We start from the raw sequence: 27,342 nt of genomic DNA on the forward strand, positions 1-27,342 counted from the left end.
CGGAGTTTTCCTTGATTTCAAGAGAATCTCATTTTTTTGTTCCTATTAAGTGTCAAGAAAATAGATGAAATAAAGGATAGTTCCAATGTGTTGTTTTATTTCTAACAATACTGATGGATTTTCATTCCATCAAGTGGGTCGAGTTGGTAAGAAAGATTTTAATGAAACCTGAAAATGCAAATTTGCAGAAGTTGATTTGGAAAATCTGGTACAATAGCTCTTAAAAATCCTCTGGTTCTATAGTCAATGAACAAATATTTATCCTCCCTTATAACGGGTGATAAAGAGTTATAGGATTTGATTTTCAAAACACGAAAAAATTGATGAAATCTTTAATGGAATCTATAGAACGTTCAATATAATTTAATGTTTGAAAATTATTTCATGCAAATGTCCGCGGCTCCGCTTTATATGACCATGCGCAAGGTCAAATTTTGGCACATTCTAACATCGACAGGTATTTCACGTATAAATACTTCAAATATTGGCTGTCAGACTACAAGTCAGACAAACATCAGTCCAAAGGTTAAGGGAGCCAGGCTCCAACCTGTCAAAATTCAAGATGACCTCACAGACTACAGAGCGTTAATAGTTGCTGGTTTATCCCACCGACATAACCAACAACTAGACTGCTAATGGTCATATCATATCCCAGCCAGATACTCGAAAATTGAATTTACGAAAACGTGTCTACGCAATGCGCAGATGGCTCAAAGACTGTCATTTCAGACGTTGACACATGGCTTCGACCATTTGGTTCATAAGCGTCGTAGGCTTGATTATTAGTGAAAAAATGAGTTGTTTTGTACTTTGGTGTAGGAATTTTTCGTTGAATCACCCAGGTGTTACATTACAAATCTAAGTCAGTTATAATTCTAAAAACATTAATATCCAATACAATTATTTCACAATAGGAAATTGTTCGAATCTAGACACCACTTCAATTTTAACACTCCAAAGTATATCTAAACCAAAACAGAGAGAGTTGTCTATTGATGAGCTGGGTTCCATAAAGAAGTGTGGGTTTAATCATGAGGAAGTAATAGATGATCACGATTATGGCCAAGAATTTGCATCCTTTTTTGATAAAATCACTGAAAATGTTTTGGTTCACGTAGCTGGTTTCAAAATGTACAAAATGTTTATTAGCAGTAGAAGTTGTTGTGAATACGACAAAAGATGATTGTATAGATTTTTCACAGTTATAGATAAGTAGGAAAAACAGGGGCGGATTGATCAAATCATCCGATGATGTTGTTTCAGTTATACGTTTTGTAGAATTACAGATCAAAATATTTGTATCAACAGCAGGTAATAAATTACCAAATCACAAACTTTTTTTCCAGTAATTCAATCTTCAATGTTACTTGACATTTATGCGTTTCAATAAGGATGTGTTTTCAGATCTAGATCTGTCACTTTTTCAGAAAACCATAAATCAATTCTTATCAAGCTCATAATACAAGTTTACACCAAATAGAGATTTCATGAATTTTCAAAGAAACAAACAGAAATTGAAAGGGGTGCTGTGATCGGAAAACAATTTTCCAAACAAAAATTGTTTCGGAATCAATGAAAATTGGAACATGATTTTTACACTCTATTGAGAATAAAAATGCAATAACAGGTTTTGGCTTTCTACTACTCCATCTTGATACAAAAAGTGAGAATTTTTCAAAGAAAGGAAGGAAGCAATCAATTTTAAAATGGATGGAATACAAACTGAGTAGAGAAAAGTGTTTTTTGTATAATTCAGTGTTCATATAGAAGTATTTGTTCTGAAAGAATTATTTTCTTTCGTGTAATTCAATGTTTATGTGAAAGCGTAGCTGTTTCAGGAGGGCTCTTTTTCTTCCAATTTGTGTCTAAAAGTTACTTTGCATGTTCTACACATCTATGTCTATACATACTTCTTTCAAAAGTGATTGCTTCCTTCCTTTCTTTGGAAGATTCCCACATTTTTTTGTATCAAGATGGAGAGAAAGCCAAAATCTTTCTTTCCCAAAAATTAATCACTCCTAAACAACATACTTATGTTTATGTTATGAGTACCTGGGTGTCCGAGCTTTGCTCGGTATTAATATTATTACTACTCGTCAATAGATATCAGAAAGAGTCATACATAGTACCTATTATAATACAAATGTTTATTTTTGTTTCGATGATTTCTCTATGAACATAAGTATGAAAAACAAGTATTTCAGTTGATATCCCTAAAAAATCCCCCTTTCCTGCGACACGCCCATGTGATTTGGAAACGTCATGAAACTTCATTGCGCATGCCTTGAAGGCTCACTGAAATTTCGTAAATGGATGAAGTTTTGTTATATGGGATTTAGCAGTATAGATTAAAGTTATGTCGATGGTTTATCCCTGTAGACATGAGCCTTATCATGACCCCTCAATAAATAGTCCAAAGGCGTTAAATCACACGATCTAGGCGGCCAATTGACGGGCCCCAAACGTGAGATAAACTGTTCACCGAAGGCGGCTCTTAATTGGGCAATTGTTTCGCGTGCCTGTGGCACCTTCTTATTGAAACCACATGTCAGGCATGTCCAATTCTTCCATTTTGGACAAATAGTCGTCAATCATCACACGGTAACGCTCGCCATTCATAGTAACGTTCCGGCCATTGTCGTCTTTGAAGAACGGCGGCGAACATTGGTCATCACGAACATTGGCGGATATACCCGCAATATTTTCTTCGGTCCTCACTCTATGTATGCGTGTTGGTGGTTTAATGTTCAATAATGTAAACTGGGTTCGAAATTTAGTCACAAGCTTCCGAATAGCTCCCTCAGTAGGCCGACGAAACTGCCCATAAATTGGAAGGAGTGCACGATGCACTCTCTTCACCGAGAATGAATTTTGATAATAAAATTCAATAATTTGCAAAGGTTGTTCATTCGTAAGTCGATTCATGGTTAAATTATAGACCAAACTGAACAAGGTTGACAATGACATAAGACACGATTCACACGTGATCTGTCAAAAACAGTGTTGCCAAAAAATATACTAACAGGAAAGTGCGCTTTCCGCATATAACTAGAACTAGAAAATGTTCGTAATATGTGGAGAGCGATATGTAAAATTATCCTTATAGATACAATGAATGTCCTAAATTCAGTCTAGCTTCTGTTAACTTTAGCAGCATGGCAAGACCCATGAGTTTGTTCATTTGCCCAGGCGAATATAATACATTTTTGCACCAATCCATTAGCTTCACCTAATATGTATAGTAGTATAGTTTCATACCATACTTATGGGATTTATGTTTGATGAACTGCAGACGTCCTCACCATAGAACCATTGATTCATCAAGGAACAGCTCTTTTCCTGGACTGTAAATAGATTTCTTCTTCCTATTAAAATAATCCATAATGCAACGTATCTTTCTTAATCGATCGTTGAAGTTTGTCATCGGAAAAATGTAAACATCTCAAAATTGATGAAAATTTATTTCTGGACATATTTATTATAATGGTGAAAACACGTACCGAGCAGCCAATGTTTTTTCCAGTAGTTTGTCAAACGGAGTAACTGAACTGTTCCTGTTAGTAGCAGAAGTCCAAGAAAGACTTTTAATTCAGGAACTGTCAGATTAGTCCATTTTGTTATTCTAGACTGTTCTTTAATTTCTTCGGACAAAAAAACAGTTATTGCATAATTATTAGTTTTTCTAACAATTAATGCTGAAAGGTCAGTCGGTAGCCAAGTGTTCGGCGAGGGTGCTTTGTTCACTCACTCGAATTGACTGCCGTGTTGGTCGGTGATTCAAGCTCTAGTCTGAACGATCGATCTTCACTTGCTACCGCCCAACCCGTGTTAGGAATCACACTTCAAAAGGTAAGACCTCGTTAATCCTTAGCTCGCACAAGTTTCGACTTCTGAGGGTTATCGTTCGTAGGGGTGCGACAGCTGGTTAACGGAAAAACAGATTTTAAACAGATTTTAAACAGTTCATCATAGAAAATTAACTGGAAAGCATCTATCGGATTTTGTCCAGTGGCTTCTACCCACCGACATAACCTGTAACCTTCTACCTTCTAAAAATGCTTGAGTTCGTCGACGTCCTGTCGTTCATCAACAGCAGTATGAGTTTGGGTAACATCTGCTGTTAAAATCAACTCTTCCGCACCATACAATTGTTTTAGTTCTTCAAATATTTGGGTATCTTCCGAATATTCATCACTCGACGAGGAACTCATTTCACTAATGTCACAAACACTACTTGACCTCGAACTTTCGTCATCCGATCTAGTATTTTGATAATCCTGATTGTCGCGGGTGCGAACCCACATTAACAATTAGTTCCCATGAACAACATTGACTGACAGTAGTTCAAATACAATATGTAATAGTTTAAATGTAGAGTTTGTTATTGTTAAAGTGGCTGTGGGGATAATATCCTATATCATTCATCATTTCACACAGGCAAGTTTTTCTTGTTTTCATAGCATTTTTCACTGATAATCAAGAACATTTAAATGCTTTAAACTTTTTTACCACTGTTCTAAGTTTGAAATTCAAGTGGTCTTTACTTTTGAAAGATAATTTTTTATCTTTTGATTTATTTGACCTAGACTTATGAAATCAGTGTACTGATATTATGAACTATAGAGATATTATGTCAATCATTTGTTTCTCGAATGGTTCCAGAAAGGTCATTTCTCTGAGGTAATACAATACATTTACTTGACCTTATTAATATCTATTATTTTGGTTTTGAAAAATATGATTATGGCCCACCAGAATTTTTCTTGCAAGAATTTATCTATTTGACGGTGAATTAATTTTTCTACGTTATATGACTGACTGCGAATAGTCATGATGTTTCCTACGTGGCTCGAGAAGTAATTAACATAACCTACTCAGAAAACCAGGGGTCATGGCAACAGTAGGTACTTTTCACATTGTTCATGATATAACAACCTATTTGAAAACAGGGTTTCAAGTCAAAAAAGTCCCATCAAAATTTCCCTAATATACAAAATTTATTTAATGATTTTCATTAAAAGCGATTTTCATTTTTGATCACAAGTGAAAAAATCATACTATGATCATTATTTTTCAATAAAATTCACAAGATTAACAATAATAATAATTTTCGTTCAATACTTTTTCAAATCTGAAATACAATTTTGTATGAAGTATCCCAATTATATATTTTGAGTCTGCAGTAGTAGCTGAAGAATATTGTTATCAACTATTATATACCAACACTCGTACCAACAGAAACATCTTTATTTCCGAAATGCACTTGACATTTCGGCATACAAGATCAGAATTGTTGAAAAGGGTACTTGGAAGTTTTTCAATGATAAATGAATAAATACAAATGGTGTGTACAACTGTGAAGCAAGTCAGTTTTATTTCTACAATCTATCGTTGTAATGAGCTTCTAATATTTAGTTGTGAGGTACTGGATAAACCCTTGCGAATACATATGCGTACATACATACACAATCTGTTTAAATTGTTTAAAATCTGTTTTTCCGTTAACCAGCTGTAGCGCCCCTACAAACGACAGCCCTCAGCACTGGAAACTTGTGCGAGCTAAGGATTAACGAGGTCTTACTTTTAACGTGTGATTCTTAACACGGGTTGGACGATAGCAAGTGAAAATCGAGCGTTCAGCATGGTGCTTGAACCATCGACTCACACATCGGCCGATTGACTAATTGAACAAAGCACCCACGTCGAACCGATCGGCTACCGACCTACAATATTTTATGAATTTATGTATTTACACCTCTGTCGAGGTGTAAATACATAAATTTGTTGAAAAATTTACTGACTATGAGTATTATTTTCCATAATTTTGCTTGTTTCGGATCTTGAAAAAAGGTGTGCATGTTCACATTTTTTCTGATACATAATTATAACAGAGACACATTAACAAATGCCTTTTCAATTCGTTGATCATTATGAAGAGTCATATTTTGTTATACATTTATATATGTGAAAAAAAATGCACTAGGTAGATGTAACAACAAATGCTTGAATGTTTATGATTAAGTTTTTTGGTGGCAATATATATCAAATATTCTCCTTATGCCCGACGTTCGAATTGCAATACCTAGATGTCACCCAGTTCATGGTCCTCCCTTATAGAAATGTCAGTCACAATTATCTTTGATTTTTCACATTTGAAGCAGAAAGTTGTTTTACGGAAGCGAAAGTGTCTTTATAAACAAAATAAAAATATGTAGCCTTTCTGTGCTTCCGTAGTATTTTGAAAACTTCAGTGAAATAGTTTCACTCCTATTTTGAAATATATTTCAATATAAATAACAAATATTCAGTGATTCAAAAACATACATTTAGTTCAGTATAGTAATTTACCTTCACTATGAACCATGAACACTTGGGGGAAAATAATGAAGTGGTTATTTTTCAGCTAATAGCTGAATTTTATGGTATTTTCTCTAGTTCAGTGGTCGGCAAGTAGTTTTAGGTGGGGTCCGGATACTGTGGGAAAATTTTAATGGAGGTCAGAAAAAAACAAATATTAATAATAACGTTTTTTATAGTTTGGTTCTCGAGAGAAACAGCAAATTCGAAGTATGTCTTCTAGGTGAGCGTTTGTTAATCTCGAACGATATTTGTTTTTCCGAAAATTAATCTTTGAGAAAGACGTTTCACAAATGTATGTCGAGTCAAACATAGTGGCCAAATTGATAGCTAGTCTTTTACACTTTTTAATATTTTTTTGGGACATGTTTGGCCCAAAATTCTTTTTGGATACCGTTATATACATTTGCAAAGACACACATCTTGCAAATCAATTATCTTGACTTGACAGCCACATCTGTTCATTTTGCCGCTGCATCAATTTCAAATTGAGATTTAAAAAACGGAGATAGCTTGCCGATCTCTGCAAAGTCTTGGAATCTTGTTACAAATTCGTTCTTATGATCGGCCACAAATTTTACAAACTCTGTAATTTTCTTCTTCAGAGGTCTCCTTTTTAAATTCAAGAATTGTCTGAAAATAAATAAATTTTTGTTTAACGATATCTTTTTCAAATATATCCAGCTTACGGCGAAAAGCAGACACGCTTTGTATCAGGTCACATATTAAGTTTCCATTTCCTTGTTACTCTGTATTGAGCGCATTCAAATATTCTAAAATATCTTTCAGAAAAGCCAAAACCAGCATCTGTATCTGTAGAGTAGGGAGGGTGCGTGTAAGCCCACAGCACTTAGGCCACATGTGACCCATTGTACATCCTCCCGAGGAGTTGTCCCCCTAAGTCATCGTCCATCCTGTCCTTTCCAGGCAGGTGGACAGGTCACTGGGAGACATCTCCTTTACATCGGCAGGTGTAGGCCAAGACTCGCCGAACACACACTATCTTATTGACGTTAACTCCGGGCACTCGCATAGGACATGCCTGACAGTCTCATCTCCCTGTTCACACATTCTGTATAGAGGTGTGTCCACTAGCCCCATATTATGAAAGTGTTTCCTTAGTTGACAGTGGACAGCATATTGTGCTCGTTTTTATAAATTCAAAGTGCAAGAAGTGCAAGAAGGAGAATACTTCTTCTTTTATTAGCCAGTTGTCCATCACTTCTTAAAGTGTAGCGCTATATTTTCCATAAAGGGCTGCCTGGTGAATTATACACTGATACGATATTAGACCAGAATTTTTATCTCTGATTCTCTTTAATACACCTTTTTTTGCCAATCATTGCTGGGGCCCCGTCAGTTGAAAGCGAAACCATTTTATCATAACTGATGTTATATTTCGTAACAAAATCATCAATGGCCTTCAATAAGTCTTCTCGAGTGTTACCTTTCAACGGCTATATTGCTAGCAACTCTTCCCTAAAAATCTGACTCAATGTCAAAAAATCTTACGAAAATTGACATTGGTTCATCATTAACAATGTCACATAATTCATCAAGTGCTATGGCGTAGCAAGGTGCCTTTTGCAGAAGTTCAAGAAGAGTGTTTTCAATGTCCGCAGCTGAAATTTCAGTTCTTCGTGAATTACTTCTCGCTGACAATGGAATACTTCAAAAAGTGATGTAACTACTGCCAACATACATTCCTTCACTATCTCAAAATCTGAAAATGGTTTCTGGTGTTTATTAAGCGTTCAGCACACACGTAACACAACTTCTGTGGATTTTTCTTGGTCGCTCATGCAACGAACTAGTAATTTTGTACTCTTTTCGTAAGAACTGAGATATGTCTGAATTTTTTCTTTACGAGCCTGACTGCCAAGAGGAAAGTTTTTGTGGAACTGCTGATGAGTTGTTTCGTAGTGTCGCTTCACTTTAAACAATAACGACAGTTATATTTCATATAAGGCACACTGGAACCGCTTGAGGCTTATCAGGCAGCGTGAAACAATATTATTCAATCCATTCTGCCAAAAACCTTCTATTTTCACTGTCGACTTTTCCTTTTTTAGGATCCATATCAACGTAGGTACAGAAAGAATTTTTATCAAATGAACGAAAACGATAGAAATCATAAAACAAATGTCCGGTTACTTCGTTGTTTGTGTTGCGACTGATGGCTGGCAGTCTGCTTTCAGTGCTTTCCCACTATCGACTTCGGTACGCGCTCGTGCTGAAGTAAGGTAAGTACGCGGTGCGCTGTGGAATGCTTCCGCACATATTTCCGAAAAAATCGTACGACGTTCAATCTATGGATGTTTCGTGTGCATAACAGAGATTTGAAAATATTTCAATCGCATCAGCCTGATTTGCACACACATAGGCTAGATAGGAAACTCATCTGTAGTAGGTAAAACAGGTTAACTAGGCAACTTGAAATAGAAAACGTACTACGTAAGATTTTATTTGTGTTATTTTAATTGATGAAAGTATAGTATACGTCATCTACGAATTTTTATATGTACTTGATATATAATACAATATTTGGGGCGGCCCGCTGTCGCAATCATTCCCATATACTTGTTGTAAGAGAGGATAGGTCTCTTTTGCGGATGTACTGAGTTACACTGATAATTTAGTATTGCTCAATTAAAACAATTTTATTATTCCGTCGGCGCGGCACGAAGCTGCGACCCAACTGAGCAAGCTAGTGTCGCCAAACGGGCTCTAATGTGGAGATGGGACGTCAGGTGTTTCGGCTATATGGCGTTTGACCTTGAGGTGCGCACAGTTTGTCTCACGGAAAACCATTCCCGCTATCTTCTATCCACACCTCCCCTTTCAATATGCGAAATTCCTATGTCTGAGATCAAATTAACTATTATAGGTCTATGAATGATTTTTACGAACTAGCATTGTGATGGAGCAGATTTGTCCTTTCCATCGATAAAGTGGTAGAATTTTTGTAAGGATAGAATGAAGTGTCTTTAAAAATTATCCAGAAAGTAGTTGATGATAAGTAGTTGAAAACTAGTGTTTTCAATCTTGTACAGATTGAAAGTTTTTCGTGTTTGTAAAATTTTATATTTATATATGAGTTTATTTCATTAGTTCGGTCGGACTATTTATAGGTCATTCGAGTGTTTTCACCTATTCCCGCTCCTATCTCTCCGCTTCATTGTTTTTTGCGGGAGATGACCGTTTGGCGGGAGTTGGTCGTTTTTTGCTTGATTAGAGGTTTCCATATGTTACGTATCTCTACGCTAGCTTGACTAAATGCGTTGTTGGACAATATATACGCGGCTTCTTTGATTCAATGTCAGATGTCAATGGAAGATGATCAGTTGGTGATCGAAACACGTGTCGAGATGTTAAAATAACGGTTTGGTGTTGGGAAAAAACTCCAGTAATATTCATGTAATGCAATGTTTATATGAAAGTAGTTCTTTCGAGAGATTTTTTCCCAGTTTGTATATGAAATTAACTTTTATGAATGATCCATTTTTGTGGTGAGTTTATTCTGAAATTAATTGCGTTCTTTCTTCCTTTGGACGTTTTCCCACAACCTTTATTTTCAGTCCTGATAACGGCGACCATTTTTCTGGTTTAGCAGGAAAACTACTATTCCAAATTATGATTATTGGTTTCGAAGTTTGAGTAAGAATTAAAAAGTTGTCGATATGTTGCAGTTGAATAAAATATTGAATAAATATTTGAAATGTGTTCCAAAAATATTCATTTTTTGATGAGAATTTAGTTCGTGTTCATGGAGGTTCTCAAATATGTATTGAACAAAAGCGAGGAAAGTATTGCAATTTTTCTAAAAAAAATCTGTTAGTCATTTGTGATGGAAAGTTTTCATTTTGACAGACTGTATATCACATGAAAAATAGCACTATGTTATTTAGAATGAGTTTGTGATCTGGGGTCATTTATATCTTGCGTGATTAGATTACATTGCGAAATTTATACAGGCCCGAATCAGAACCGAAGTTCAGGCAAGAATGCTTAATTGAAAACTCGAAAATTATTAGGAAAGGTTTTATTTTAGAATTATCCTCAAATGAAACTCGTTATATCATTAATTAATTGGTTATTTTTCGAAAGGTAGAAGTGAACCCTTGATGTAGAATAAATCCAAAACAAGTACTGTCCCCAAACACCAGAACTAACATAAGTCAAAAGAATGAAATGTTCAGATTCCATATGCGTTTTCAACCTCTCTTTTTAGTAATGGCAACTAGGTACGATCCATTTTCACAGAGCTATTCGAAATACCTGTTACCTGCCATGATATTTTTCGCCAATTGTTTTTCATTTAAAACTATGAACATTCAAAACATTGAACAATGTTTTGAATGTATTCTGTATTCTTAATGCTTCAACCTAAGTATGTTTAGGTATGTGAAAACTAATCGAAATTCTTCATATCAAAACTGTTGAAAATGCTTTCATTTGAAAATGAAGAGGATTGGAATTTCAATAATGATTGGTGTTTTTCACAATCTATAGTGTAAACAGAATCTAGTGAAAATACATAATATACGCGTTCAAGTTCAACTGAATATTTATCGCAGGATAGCAATTTCCAAATTATTATTTTCATAATTTTCTTGGTTGTGTTCGAAAATAATGTTTGTAATTGTATATATGTGCTACGACTTTGTTATCATCTCCATAATTTAGATTTAAAAAACCTCTATACTTTACACACATATTGATAGGACTGAACGATAATGAAATTTGATTTTTTCATCAAACCAAAAAATTGATAGCTTTGCAGCCAAAATGGAGTTTTACAGTTATAACCGTAAAACTCCAAGGGTTTTATTATTATAAAAACCTTTTTCGGATCTGCCACAAAATTGACAGCCATAAAATTAACATCTATGTGTCATTGAGAAAATTGATTTCATTAATTTTATTGTTATATCAATGCTTCAGCTGAGAGTATTTCAGAAAATAATTTTTACGAATACCAACTAGATCAAAAAATTTTCTCACATAAATACCCATTTTTTAAAAAAATCCATACTATGTTATTTTTGAGCAATACCAATCGAGCAACCAGCGATAGATAAGACCAATCGTCCTACGGATCCGTGGCTTTATCGTGCTGGATACCCTCATGGTATGCCAAATAACACAGTCACTGAAAATCTCTCCCCCTGTAGAATTGGACAGTATTAGTGGCGCCCCTGAATAGTCCGATTCTGCATTCCATCAAGGTTCTGCATCACTACATTCACTCTCACTTATTCTATCTCAATATGAAATTCGTGTTAGTTATTTTCCTCGCGCCATTTTTGCAATGGTAACTATAATTTTTTCATCGTTTTTCCGTCTTTCAAACCTCGGTTGAATATTTTTTGTTTTCATTTGGTGTCGTAGCATCATGGCATTGGATTCGAAGAACTTACCGGTCGAGGTCAAAGACTTGTACGTACCGCCTATACAAGATGTAGCAGAAGGTTTGTTGGCATTTTGTTTTATTTTTCTGTTTTCCTTGTTCATTTATTTTTTTTTAGTTTTGAATAAAAGCTTACGTTCAAATTTTGAGGAAGTCAATGTCGAGGTCGTGGACTGTCCAGATTTGACTCAACAACCTTTTACATTGGCCAGTGGTGGTAAGTTCACAATATTTTCAGTTTTTTTATGGGAGCTATATAGGGTGATTATTGAATGGACGTATTCTAAAAACTACACCCAATAGAAAATTCTATCCCTTTTTCTCAAATGAAACATCCAGAAGGTTAACACATTATTGAAATTCATTAATATTGAAATTTTGCTAAACTATACCGTTTTAATGATATAATTTTATATTTTCAAAACTTGTATATTGTTTCATATAAAAAATAAAATTTAATTCATGAGAAAAGTGTTCAGTGTTAATAGTTTATAATCAATATCAAAATTGTTATAAAGAGTATTCAAACAATAACCGTGTTTATCGGAAATTTAGCCTTCAATCTTGGACTTTGCTCTTTTATAAATTATTACTCAAGACTAGTTTTCACTAGTCTGACAAGTCACTTTATAGAGAAGGGCTGTGTACTTTGGAAAATATATTTGACAGAGGGTTTAATTTTTATAGTTTTTCTATCGCCTTACATTTTCATGAAATGTCATTTTCTGTATTTCCAACAAAAACTCAAATTTCACTGAATAAATTATTATTTGTAGTTTAGAAACTACCATTTTCCAAAAACTTTAAAGATATAACAATTTATGTATTAAGTCCGGAAAATACTGATTTTTTCTTGGACGAGTAGACGAAATATAACGAGTCGTAGGCGAGTCCTGGAAGTCTTCCAGTACGAAAAAAAACTTTTTGGACGTGTTGCGTACACTAATTTTCGGCAACCGTGAAGAATAATACCAAATCAATGATACAATTTCTTCATTATATTTCTTTGTAGAACAAAATTTCGGGCATTTACATTATTATTCATATCAAATATTGAAATTCGAATAGAAGATAGGTACTAACATTTATATTTATAAGAAAATATGAGTAATTGCTAATATTGGAGGGATTCAATTTGTTTGAAATGTTTGGTATATTTGAATGCCTTTTATTGAAGTCAGAACAAGAAGTTTCCGTTTCACATTGATATTCTTCACATATATATTCTTCAGCGATATTGATAGACTTCCAGCTACCGTGTCTCTTCAAATTTGTGATGTTTCCACAATTATCAGCAAATAACGTCGCTGAAGTTCAACGAATGCTAAGACGGGTTTATTTTTAGGATTGGGTGAATTTGAAATTATTGCGATTCCTAATTCGAGATTCCCAAAACTGAAAACAATTTTCTTTTTTGTAATTCACGAATAATCTGTTATGTGGAGTGTGGGATGGCCGTAAATATAAATATTGCCTATACGACAGATTTTCTTATCCATTTATACAGCAAAAGTTCTCTCAATATGAGTTTTGGAATCTAGTAACTCGAGTTCGAACAGGGCAAAAATGAAAAAAAAAATGTAACAGGGTTGAATAAAGAATTGAAAGACCTTGTGTGGGTAAGGGTTGCCTTATAAGGGATTGATTTTTACGTATAAATGTGTCTGTCCCCTTGAAAACTGTTCGATCCCTCCTATTCTCTTAAATATCTTCTGGTGATCACTCTATGAAATCAAACACTCTCATTTATTTCTCACGTCCACTCTCGCTTGCTATTCTATAACGAATGAATCTTGAATCATCCCCAACAAAGGGAACTGAGTCAGCGTTATACGTGCATTTATTTCTGATTTCCATTATTGGTATTCTCACAATATTTCAATACACTACAAAAACTATGATTATTTATTTCACGATTTTTTTAGTCTCAACATGAACTATCTTATTCAGGTTGGCTCGTTTTAGATATACTGTGATACTAAATGGACTGTTAATCAGATTCTAATCGAGTGCTCACTTTACACTAACGAGAGACTTCGGCATAATCTAGGAAATAATTTGAAAATAATATTAAGTGATAAATCAGAGCATACTCGATTAATAAACTTTCTCAGTGATGTGAGTGTAGATAGGGTAAAAGAGGGTAATGGGGGTCACTCAAGCGAGAACTCAAATAGAATTTTAATCATAAACAAACTATTTATTGCAACCGCCTTTGAACATCATTTAACTAACTAAATATCATTAGAAATAATTATCAGTCACTTTGGTAATCAACTTTGGATATAATAGTTAAAAAAACAGATTTGACTCACATTACACCAACATGGGGTAATGGTGGTCACTCTGGGGGCAATCAGAATCAAAGAAAATCTAACCCATCGCAGACATAACCTTCAGCTGAGTTCCACCCAGTGCATTTCGCGTGAGCCCATAGCCCACATGAGATGCATCTGAACCACATCTCGTTGTTTTTATCCAAAATCATTGCATACTAGGCATCTAACTCCAGCATCTTCTACGTCGTCATCCTCGTCGTCTTGGGATAAGTCGTTAGTTCCACCTTCTGTTACAGAAGTTTCGTTCGTTTCTTATAGTACTTGGCGCTCTGCCTTCTCAGGACCCTTCTTCTGAATTGTATTACTTTCTCCATGACCCTTACCTTTCCGTCTCTTTTTTTCTTTGCCCCCTTTTTCTTTTCAATTTCTTATTTCCTTTTTCTATCAGGTTTTCTTTAATTCAGATTGTAGCGTGTTGGTTTTTTTAGCCGCCCTTTTTTGTATTTATAACAGGTGTTTACGCTGGCAACTTCATTAAGTCATGCAATTTAGCACTAATTTGGTATGACGTGCCGGGTTCTGGTGATACAATGTCTGGTTTCGAATCAAGTGGACCTACTTGTTTGTAAAGCGCTCTTGCTGGCTATCCTTCTCGAGCAAAGGAGTCAATCTTTTCCTAGGAAAAATAAACATCGGTGGAATGTAATCGAATACAATAAAATGTTTTTTCTTTCTCCCAACTGGTTATCGATTTTACTCCCTTTGGTAGCTGTTGAAATACCAGTTTCGTCGCAATTATGAACATTTTTTGGAACAAATCTATGCTTTTTCATCAGCTGGCTAAGTAGCTCATAGAAAAGAGTTATTTCGGATTTATTAAAAATTGTTATTCTGTTTATGTTGGTTGCCTTCAGTTTCCTAATAGAAATGTTATGTCTTATCATAAATGCATGCAACCAATCGCGTCCAGCCATTTTTGAAAACTGATCAAAATTGTGCTTCATATTGTTTTTCAGCATATTCGAAAGACACTTTTTTAATTTGATTACCAGTGCAACCATAAAAAATATTTGCCATTTCCTTCACCAAGTTTGCTAGCTCGGCTTCTGCCTCAGCACTGAAGAGTTGTCCTACATGTGGTCCTAAGGTAGACCTTTTATCCATTTATCCAGGCATGTCCTATGCGAGTGCCCGGAGTTATCGTCAATGAGAGAGTGTGTGTTCGGCGAGTCTTGGCCTACACCTGCCGATATAAAGAAGATCTCTTCAAGTGACCTGTCCACCTTCCTGGAAAGGAAAGGATGGACGATTACCTAGGAGGATGTACAATGGGTCACATGTGGCTGAAGTGCCCTCCTTACTCTACAGATACAGACTTCCTCTTTTGAAGGCTTGAAAATGGGATCCCCATTACCTTAGCAGCATTCCTTATAGAAGAACGTCCTTCAATAAGCTTTATGGCTTTTTCCAGGCTACCAGAAGACCAGGAAGCCTTTTCAGTTGTCCTGACTCGTATTTTCGGCATCTAGAGAGAAATAAAAATGACATAATCTGCTTATTTGAAAAAACAATATCCTCCCAACCCTTGTGTATTTCTTTTATTATATTCAGATTTTTCATGAACCTCAGGATTGGGAGGAAATCCAAAAATAATTGAACTCGGAGGCAACCCATACCTTCTGCCAGTGGTACATCGTGAAAAACTGTACGATCTGAAGGGAATTGCAAAGTTGGTAGAGTCCGATCCTGCTTTCATTATTGGAGCTGGTGCAGGTCCGAATCCTTATATTGGAGTTAATTGTGAGGTGAGTTATACAACAGAATTTGTTACATCTTCGTCTTCTGGAGTAGATGTCACATCAAAGCGAATTGAAAATGATAAAATAACTCAACTCAAGGACTGCACGACATGTTGTAGGTCCGAAAAGACTGATGTTCCCAACATACGAGTATTGCATAAAACTAGATTTTACCCAAAAAATAATTATTGTTTCAATTTTGTCCCCTTCAGATATGGTACACTTGTGCCAGTGTTTTTTCTAATCCTCGAAGCAGTTCTGGTATGCACTTTTTGGTATGATTTGAGCTTTCTCAGCGATTTGGTTTTTATCTTCTCAATCGTCACAAAACGTCGTTCTTTCATGGGTCTCTTCAATCTTGGGAACAGGGGGCAGGGAGCCAAATCTGGTGAATACGCGGGGTTAGGGCATGATTATGCTGTTGTTTTTGGCCAATAAATTGCCAACAAGCTATGACGAGTAAGCAAGTTCATAATCGTGATGCAAAAGCCATGAGTTGTTTTTACACAATACCGGACGTTTTCTTTGTATTGCTTCTCGCAAGCGCAACATACTCCTCAATGACCGTACGACCATGTGGCAAGAACTCCTGATGCACTACGCCAGTGTAATCGAAGAAAACAGTGAGCAGAACCTCTACATTAGATTGAACTAGGCGTGCTTTTTTGGTTTTGGCTCTCCCGGGTGTTACCATTAGGACGATTAGTCATAACCGTATATCCATCATTCGTCACCAGTTATGACCCTTTTATGCAAATCTGGATCGCCATTGACGTCATTCAACAATTCCTGAGCGATGCTCATGCGGCGGTTTTTTTGGTCAAAATTCAGCAAGTTTGGAACAAATTTCGTTGTCACACGCTTCATGCTCAAAATTTCTGCAATACTCACATTTCCAAATTTTTTTTTGGAATGTTTCAAAGTTTCAAGTTTAATTTGTTCATCGTGTATATGGAATTTTTCTGAAAATAACCTAAAAAATAACTTTTTAGGGAATCTATAACCTAAAAATATCAAATGGAAGCGTCAACCAACAATCAAGAATTTCCAAAGTTGACAAAAATGATGATAAATCTGAACAAGAAACACTTCCCAATACAGAAACGAGATTAGCTCTTCTCGGAAATTTGTTGGTATCCGAAGGAAAACCAGGAAAGGTATAGTAACTCTAGTATAAGTATATCTGAACTGAACAATTTTCAGAGACGTATTACTGTTCCTAATAATATTTCAATGATGGACTAATCGGGCAAATGAAAAAAAATAATATAAAAAAAACACGTTTTTTTGCCGACGTTTCGAACACAAAAATTATTTTCTATATCGTAGTAGTTGATACTTGTCAAAATATAAAGATTTTTTTTTCTGATTGATTCGGCCGTTACTTGATGAAGATCCATAGTAAGTTCATAAACTACACCTCACGATTTGATCTCCACAAACTTTATTTGAAAAATATCACAACATTTGAATTGACTTGATTCACTTGATAAAGTTACTGTGTTAGCGAAACATGTTGTGATATTTTTCAAATAAAGTTTGTGGAGATCAAATCGTGAGGTGTAGTTTATGAAATATAAATATGTGCGTGAGAATGTTTGAGACACAATAATATTCACCAAACAAGAATCACTGTAATGAATGTTCAAATGTCACGTAGGTCAAACTGGGCGCTATTCAAAATTAGACAAAATATTAGACCATGTGAGAGACACTAAAAAAAATGTTTTCAATTCTACAGCTTTTACTGAAGACACTGAAAAAATGATCGCTACTTCGACCTTTGGGAGTAGGCAGATTGATACCCCGGCGTCAAGTCACAAAACCCTTACAGCGTATCACTACCTGAGAAGGCAGGAGAAGGCTGAAGAGGCAAGCTAGAGGCGGTATCACCTATACTTCAGCATATCATATGAACTTCTCCGGAAACACATGTCCCATCCCGGGATGTGTTTGTGGAGTTGTTTCCGGACTTTGTCTGTAGGTGGCTCAGTGGTACATCGTACTGAATCAACTGCAGATAAAGCTTATGACTAGTTGGAATTAATTTTGTTTGTTCGGGATATTCAGACGGTTCATTCCGTCTGAAGTGACCTTCCCGGTACTGACAAGGAGCTAGTACTCCGAAACCGGTCTATCGGTGGTCGTCCCGACCATATGATATTAATTTCTGCTTTTTATATATAGGAAGTTACTTGCGACGAATCTTCTAAATGGAAGATGTTGCACAGATGCCTAATGGTTTTACTTCAGTTTTCTGCCGGCATTAGCTGGGTTAGTTGTTTTTCTGTCGGGTATCTGCCACACGTGCCTTCAAAGTTGTAAGTTCACATGAGAGGCAAGGGTGAGGTGGGTTTCACCTTTACTTTGTGAACACCAGAAAGAAAATCGAGGTATTTCAAAAATAAGTATTTCAACTTATTTTTAACAATTTTTTGGCTATTCTAACAAAAAGGAAAATTTACACTATATCTTTATGATTTCTTCAAATAATTTTTTTTATTACTTGTTTCATCTTCATACATATCGTTTGTTTGTATATACGTTTATCTAAATTGTGTCTTGCACTTATATTGCAATTGTAATTATTTATGCAATTTATTTTTTTTCACATGAAAATAACAGTTCGGTAAGTCACATGAAAATAACAGTTCGGTAAGTCACTTTTGTGCCTCAAACATTCTCACACATATCTTTATAATTGAATAGAATAGCTTTCTCAAGCAGAAAGCTGTTGTATAGGTTATTCATTTTGCTCAACTAGTCCATCACTAACTGAACTATGTTTTACAGACTGTAGAGCTAAATCTGAGAACTAATAAGCTTGTTGAAAAGCCACTGTCTTTTTGACCATGTCGATGGGTTCGTGAATAGCAGACGATACCAAACCTAGACTCTCAAATGTTAAAAAAAAATGAATAGACAACTGTTACAATTACTAAAAGTGAACGATTCTTATTTTTTCATTCAAGGTAATAAAAGTTCACGCAAAGAAACGCATTGGAGATGATAACTTCATAACGAGTATCAGAAGGGCTGTGGAAAATGCTTACAAGAATGAATTGGTTGGTAAGTTATTTACATAAATACTAATTTTGGTTTATTTTGTGAAGAAATTGATCATTTTATCAGTTATCAGAAAGCATAATTCTCTGAAAATATTGAGAACAGACCCGAGAAATGAAACGTATGTGATTCAACACCAAATAGCGCTGTTTCCACCCATCATAGGTCTCATGAGTAGTGGCTCATAGAGGCGGTGAGGCTCCCCTCACAAACACGCTTTCTATAGGATCAACAGAGGAATTAACCCACGAATATCAAAGATAAAGGAGATTCATAAGACGGTCAGTTGCAAAGCCAAGCTTCGACATCGACTGCCTTCTATCTTCCATTGCAGCTTTCACTGCAAGGGAATCAGATGAAATCAGAGCATTAAAACAAAGCATTTGTAATCTTACACTTGATAGCGCTGTTTACACTCATCGCTGTTTACACTCATAGCATTGGTGCTAAGCTGAACCACGAATGCATTACTGGACTCTAATATCCTTAAAGGAGAAGACAGAGAGTTTAAAAGATGGCATCCCAGAGATGGTCTCCCATTAATGGCTTCTTTACAAAGGAGATGTCTTTTTTTACTCAGGCTTGTTGAAACAGCACCAACTGGTGTAGGATCACGAATTGTTTGTTTTTGGGCTCTGGTTTCAACTAATTGCATTGCTCACTGAAAGCTTCTGTGAAAGACAGAGCATGGATCTTGTTCGACAATCGATGATGAAGTTTGGCTTTGCAAAGGACACCCTTGGGAAGCATCGTTTATCTTTGATATTCGTGAATTAAGTCTTCTGTCGATATTCTATATTGACGTACGCCGAAAAAAGTTATATAGTGTACGAAAACAAGTTTATGAGAAAAACGCGTTTCGCAGTGTATTACTACTATGTACATGCCTTCAGTGTGGTTTAAAGTCTTGACATAATTGTTCGTGGTATCTGTGACGTCATTTGTTCAATCTGCGATATTTATTCTCGTTGTAGTGTGGCGGTTGTTTCAGTTATCGAGTCTGTGATTGGGCTAGAATGCAGCTGATTAAAGTAACCCTTTCTGAAGTAACCTTTTCGTTTCGGGGTTCTCTGTTTCATCATGACAATTGTTTTCTTTCAGTTTCGTAATTTTCGTGAGAATTTCATCGTAAATTATTAATTTTCATAAATTCTATTTTATTAAAATGAACGCAAGTGACGAATTTAAAAAGAATCAAGAGATTTTCGATGAAGAGTCCGTTGCGCCAAGGCCTAAAAACAGCGAAAGAGAAAAGGAAACTCGAACATAAAAAAAACAACGTTAAAAAGCAACAATTCAAATATTTGTGACTTTAGTTTGCAATAATTTTGTTATTCTCGAGGGAAACTCATTGTGTTTAAATAATTTATTATATTTTTTGAAATTTTGTTATTCTTGAGGAAAGCTTTTTTGATCATTAATTTTTCAGTGTTTTCGCCATTAAGAAAAACTTAATTAATTATAATAACATGCACAAAAAATATGCTGCTTTTGAATTCAGACACTCTGAAACCGTTTTTCAATGTACAGTGGGTGACACTTAAAAAGAGTTAAAAAGAGTTATTGTTTTATTCTAGAGTTCTGTTAAATATCGTTGCAACAAACATGAAGTTGGCGGTCACCTAAAAAATACAAACGCAAGTAAATTTTACAAATACACTTTAATTTGATAAAAAATACTCCAAACTGATTTGATTGTGGCTACTTCAAATACATATTAAATCAAAATAGTAAAAATATGTATCATACGGGGGTAATTCAAAATTTTTCCAAAAGAAAAAAAAATTTAATAGCAGGCCACGACTTCGTATCTGAACATAACTTTTAATTCTAAGCAACTTTTCTCTTCAACATATTTCTATATTTTTTGAAATAAGGGTACTTTACTCTTGAACGAACTTTATATTTTTTTGCCTATCCTGTAGGGTGTTTGTCATAAAGCCATTTCAGGTACACTTGATATAGTTTTGGAACATGCACCAACTTTTGTCAGGAATAAAATTTTCTGAGAAATCGATAAAAAAGTTTCCCATTTGTTGCACACTTAGTGGACTACACTGTATACAATTGATATTGTTATAACATTTCAATTTAAAATAGGTATAATAAATAGGTATGTTTATCTAAGAAGATATTACGTATGAGCAAAAAGTATGGTGTGTTATCATCAGATAAATTTGATAAATCTTCGTTGAATGTTACGATTAAAGGTTTTACAATTTCCACAAAATTTTCTAATTTTCACATGTTGTCCTCTTCTTTCATAACATGTTCAATATATTTTCGCCATTTTTGGAATCGTCATTTTTCAATGGGGCCAAGTTCGCGATGATATGGGGGCACATGCAGAATAATATTTCGTTTTTGTGCCGTCTTGTCGACTACATATTCCGTGAAACAAGCTTCATTTGAACATTCTATAATTCTTAGTTCTTTTTCATCCATACTTCCATCAAATGGTATGTTTTTTGTCGTAGCCATATCTGCTTGTCTCCATGTATTAGTTACTCTTCTTCCAAATTTTTTGGAATGATAACTTGTATTATCCATCACAATCACCGAGTTATGTGAAATGACGTTTAATATCTGCACAAAATATTATTCAAACACATCACCGTTCACGTCTATATGGTAATCGCTAGAATGTTTTGGCTCAAACATCAATAAACCGCCCTCAACAAAACCATTGAAAATTTCAATGTGGATAATAATCAGTCGCTTTCCTTTTCCAAATACTTGACGTGTACTTGTAATATTTATCCAGTTGCGAACATAGTTTTTGCAAGTTGTAGTGGATACATTTCCAGGAATATTCATCTCCAACCCCTCAAAAAGGGCGGTTAGAAGTCTCTTTTTAAAGAAAAACTCCTTAGTCTGATGAATTTGTGTTATTTTTTATGGGATTCCCTACAAAACGATCATATAAATTTTCGTGGTCATTTACTGATTTGAAATAGAGTCGAGAGCAGAGTACGCTAACTACTATTTCGGTCGGTAGAAGTTAATTGAGGCTATTCAAGCAAAAGTTTCATCAAATAGCATAATAAAATTACAATTCAAAATTAGAATAATAAAACGACGAAAAATGTTCCAAAGCTCAAGTTGAAAATTATTTGTAAAATAATAATGTTACTCATATAGATTAGTATTATGGCTTGAAAAAATTGAAACATAATAGCATTTGCTCAGTCTAGACCTGATAACGAACTGTATTAAGATCAGTCCGCGAGAAATTTATAGAGTTTTAAATGAGTTTCAATTAGTGTGAGAAAGAAATAACAGTTTTTCTCCCAAATATAAAAAAAGAGTTGTTGAAACGAAAGCTGTGTAAGTTGTAATACTACAAGTAATAAACATTTTGCTGGTTAATAAAGAACTGAAATTATGATTCAGTGATGTCTTATATACCGGCTCTCCCATAAATATATTATGGTTAAATATATGGGAAAGAAAGTTTTTGACTTTCTACTACTCCATCTTGATCCAAAAAAAGAAGATGAGGAAATCTTCCAAAGAAAGGAAGAAAGTAATCAATTTGAAAATAAGTAACTCTATACATGGATGTGTAGATCATGCAAAGAAGTAACTTTCAGACACAAACTGAAAGAAAGTCCCCCTGAAACAGCTACTTTCATATAAACATTGAAATACACGAAAGAAAAAAAATTCTTTCGAAACAAATACTTCTATATGAATACTGAATTATACAGAAGATATTTTTCTCTACTCAGTTTGTATTTCAAACATTCGTTGTGAATTAAAATCATATATAATTCACATGAGTTCTACTTCAAATGAATGATAACAAATTGCACTTACATGGAACACTGTCATCCTCACTGGTATACATCGATGTTTCGCCGTAAGACACTTGCCCTAAGGCTCTTCAGTACCAAATTGGATAACATTATAGAAAATACACACAATTCATTCATGAATTAAATATATCTATCATAAAAATAATATTGGTTCGCCCTGAAGTTTAATTCCATGAAACACACTCTCATGAATCAGGCTTGCAACAAGGAGATCGTCATTTACTTCTAAAGAACTTTGGTGGAACAATAATTTCTATGTAGAACAAATAATTCTAAGAACTGCGTTATTTGTTACTGAGATAATTTTTTTGTTAAGGCTTGGGAGGAGTATTTTTACTGAAGGAAGGTAAAGCGAAGCAGCATGTCATGAGAGATTTTTCTAAAACTCCAATCGAAAACGAGGAACAACTCAACAAGTGGTTGAAATTCTTCAATATGTCTGCTCCCCTCATCGCTCTTGGGACGCTGGTTAATGGAGATGCGGTCAGTATAGAATTTGCTATTTGTTATATTTATTTTTCATTAAAAGGAGAGATTACTTTTTGCGAAATACAGGTATTTGACTTTCTACTTCTCCATCTCTATACAGAAAATATGGGAAAATTTCCGAAGGAAAGAAGAAATCAATTAGGTTTGAAGTGAGATCTGCAAATCAAGCTCGAAAGTTACTCTCCTGAAATAACAAATTTCACATGGACACTCAAAGAAAGAATACTATTGAAACAACTACTTTCTCATGAACATAAGAAAAACTACTTTCGTATGAACATAAGAAAAACTACTTTCATATGAACATTGAATTATATCAATTTCACAAAGAATGTTTGGAGTATAAACTGACTAGGAAAAAGTGATTTTCGTATAATTCAATGTTCATAGATAAATACATTTATTAACCACTTTATTTTATCATCTGATAAAATATGTAGAATTACAATCCGACAACAATATTTTCATTTCAATGCAATAATATCTCTGAGAATTTAGTGCCTACTATTATGGAATTTTAGTATAGATACATCTATGAACGAAGTTCATAGATGTATCTATCAAGTTAGCAGTTCTATTTGTTAAAAAGGAAACAATACATATTTCTCGTTTAATGATGAAATTTATAAACAAACTGTTGGTACTCCATTAAGAGCTGAGATAAGCCCCATTTTGGCAGCATATGCCATGGATGACCTGCTGAATTTGGTTTATAGGTACTTCTCTACAATCTCTTTTCAATAAAAAAATATGTCGATGACATTATCATCTCCCTTCCAAAAGATGGAATATCTGAGATTGTGGACATCTTCAATAGTTATGACCCTTACATACAGTTTACCATCGAATCTGAAAACAACGAACAATGGGTTCCATTCCTTGACACTAAAGTAATCAGAACACCAGATAATACTCTACTCATAGATTGAAAGCTTATCAGTTCTGGTAGGTTCTTGAACTATTGGTCATACCATAAGCAATCAACGAAAATTAACTTGGTCAAGCAAATGAAGAACCGCGTTATACAGATTTCAGATCCTTCTTTTCATTTGAATAATTTAAATAAACTTTTCCAATTATTCACCAATAACTCAATAAGAAGATCTTATTTAGTACGTCAACCATTGACGTTCAAATCAATGATAACAACAAGTTGGATAGAAATCTTGTACAGTCCGACAATATCACAATTGGGGGTGATCCACCTCTAATTCCTATACTCTTCTCTTCTTTACCATACATCAGTGATATGACACCTAAGTAGCGCAGAATTTTCAAAAATGTAAGTATAAAAATAGCTTTCAGAACCATATTAACCATCAAAGAATAATTTCCATGTTTGAATTGTAGTAGTAAATATATTGGTCAAACGTCAAGGCTACTTAAAGATAGATCAGTTCGTATAAAAGTGATAGTAGATTACATCCTGAGAGATATGCTCTCAGTAATTTATTTTACAATCAAATAATTGCCTAATTAGAAGATCAGACATTGATCGCCTCAGGGAAATCCAGAAATAACTCTGGATTTTTGCTAATATAATTCATAACATTTTTTCAATATTTGAAACAAAGTTCCAACCTCTCCAGGCCGGGTTTTACTTTTATTTAATAACACTTCTTCATTAACTTTTTACTCAAAACTAATAAGAGTGTGGTCAATTATTCAATTTCAATGTGATGCAATTGATTTTGGGTTTTCTCATTGATTTGCGTATATAACAGCAGATGTCTCTGATCATACTTGCACCATAACAGTTCTTATTTGTTCCATAGTTTTAACAAAGACAAACAAACACACTTTTTTCAAACTGAATCACATGGCAGCTGTCAGTGTCAATTGTTTGTTGTCTCTCTCTTTGTTCTTCAATCACATGGTCTTTACCGGTAATCCATAATTTTATAAGATATAACGATTTTTAGTAAATTATTTCCATAATCTCTTTTATATCAGTGACGAGCCATCCTCTTTTAATGTAGTGACTTGTTCTATTGTATTGACATGATTCAATTGTTCAAATGTAACATTCTTTTCGACAGGGCCATCCTCACTTACAGTAAATTTGAGCCTTTTGTAATAACCTCATATTGTACTATCATTATACAAATTTTGTAGCTTTTCCTTGAAGATGATGCATCCCACTGAATCAACTGCAGAGAGATTCCATGACTAGCTGTGGTATCGGTTGGTCAGATCGACCAAACGAAATTAATTTCTGCTTTTCATAGTGGTTAATAACTTGCGACGAATCTTCTAAATCGAAGAAGTTGCACAAGTGCCTGATGGTTTCACTTCAACTCTCTACGCGGCATTAGTTGGGTTAGTTGTTGTTTTTCCGTTGGGTATCTGCCACACGTACCTACAAAGTCGTAGGTCTGCATGAGAGGAAAGAAGTTAATAATCGGACATAGCACTCGAGAAAGTGGCAAACCATAGACACGTTTTTCGGGCTTTCGGCCCATAATCAGTATGGTGCAGCCAGGCAAATATACCAGCAGGAGCTATCTGGCTCCTGCTGGTATATTTGCCTGGTCAGCTATTCAAATTGAAAGGGTATATTTTTAGATATTGATTTTTGGGAAAGAAAGTTTTTGGCCTGCTACTTCCCCATCTTGATACAAAAATGTGGGAATCTTTCAAAGAAAGGAAGCAAACAATTTCAAAAATTCACTCTATATAAAGATGTGTATATCATGCAATGAAGTAATTTTCAGGCACAAACTGGAAAAAAATCCCTCTCGAAACAGCTATTTTCATAGAAATATTGAATCACGCGAAAGAAAAATACTTTCGAAATTAATACTTTTATATGAACGCTGATTTATACGAAAACACATTTCTCTATTCCGTTTGTTTTCTAAACGTTCGTAATGGAATTGAATTAGATATCATTCACGGGATTCATACATGATATAACTAATGAAATTTCACTTACGCCGTGAGACGCTTGCCTTATCGGCTCTTCAGTAGCAAATACGGATAAAATTATAAGAAAAAACAATCATTTCGTTAATAAAATTACGACTTTTTGTCATGGAATGAGTTGAATCCACCCATGTCATCGATGATAGTACGTAAATAACATTCATTCGCTTATTTAATTAAATCCCAGCCATAGCCCTCCCCCCATGCCCCCTTTCGGGTTGAGTGCCCCCAGTTGAAATCTTCCCCACACGGTTACTATGTGCAGAACATCCCATTTTGTCCATCCTACTCCGCTCCTCTGGAGCGGTCCTCAACTTACTGATGGGCACTTCAGCAAAATTGACATCTGATCTTTTTTTTAGTAACCCTTAGCTATAAGACTCTTGTTACCTAAGAAGGTCAGTGTGTTGGTGCCAGGTCAATTTGTCGTTAATAATAATAATAATAATAACTCAAAGATGACTGACTGACTGACAGACTGACATAGTGAACTATCAATGCACAGGCCAAACCACTGGACGGATCGGGCTGAAATTTGGCATGCAGGTAGATGTTATGACGTAGGCATACGTTAAGAAAAGATTTTGATCAATTCTACCCCCACGGGGATAAAATAAGGGATGAAAGTTTGTATGAAACTTTGACAATTTTAAACCGATCGGGCTGAGACTTTGCATGTATAAAGCTACTATGACGTAGGCATCCCCTAAGGATTTTGATAAATTCCACCCCTAAGGGGATAAAATAAGGGATGATTGAGGATGTAAATGTATTAGTTTGAACCTATCAGTACCTAATGAAACGAATAAATTAAGACGAACAAAATAATTTTCAGTTCTGAATGTTGACAATAGATGGCGTTGGTAGTATTTTAAAACACGCTATCATTGTGTTTTCACTGAGTTACATATACACGATGATGAGTGGCTGCCGTATCTAATAGTACATACTATACCTAAATATTTCTAGCGGATTATATTTGACGATTTTGGCTGTTCTTTTCTTGGCATATTCTGGATTGCATTTGCTTTGTTCCGGTTTAGTAGTTTTGGTTTTAGACTCTGCTTTGTATTTGGCATTTGTTTTGTTTTCGTTTGGTTTAAGTATAGGTTTTGTCGGTTAGACTATTTTTAAATGGCTAAGAAAATCTGAACGTTAATGGAGAAGTTGAAGAATGTACTGTCGTCCCTATTGTTGGT

The 27,342-nt window shown here is 34.8% G+C and overlaps 1 protein-coding gene across 4 annotated transcripts in view; it reads left to right on the forward strand.

Moving 5' to 3' along the window:
* The first annotated feature begins 4,305 nt into the window (after nt 1-4,305).
* LOC111508606 (ester hydrolase C11orf54 homolog) overlaps nt 4,306-27,342 on the forward strand; it is a 28,370-nt gene continuing 5,333 nt past the window's right edge. The window contains exons 1-7 of one of the 4 annotated variants that reach the window (XM_074174599.1): nt 4,306-4,437; nt 11,749-11,828; nt 11,886-11,984; nt 15,676-15,851; nt 16,838-17,002; nt 18,818-18,914; nt 23,046-23,212. In XM_074174599.1, coding sequence (XP_074030700.1) covers nt 11,753-11,828; nt 11,886-11,984; nt 15,676-15,851; nt 16,838-17,002; nt 18,818-18,914; nt 23,046-23,212 — 780 coding nt within the window. In that variant the 5' untranslated portion in view covers nt 4,306-4,437; nt 11,749-11,752. Of the gene's footprint in view, nt 4,438-4,547; nt 4,681-8,484; nt 8,601-11,516; nt 11,672-11,748; nt 11,829-11,885; nt 11,985-15,675; nt 15,852-16,837; nt 17,003-18,817; nt 18,915-23,045; nt 23,213-27,342 lie in introns of those variants that run through there. The other 3 variants (XM_074174585.1, XM_074174584.1, XM_074174591.1) reach the window with 3 other exon arrangements.

The sequence above is a fragment of the Leptinotarsa decemlineata genome, unplaced genomic scaffold (assembly GCF_025532065.1).
Source record: "Leptinotarsa decemlineata unplaced genomic scaffold, Ldec_3_MD MMD2_P_RNA_scaffold_12, whole genome shotgun sequence".
Classification (NCBI taxonomy): domain Eukaryota; kingdom Metazoa; phylum Arthropoda; class Insecta; order Coleoptera; family Chrysomelidae; genus Leptinotarsa; species Leptinotarsa decemlineata.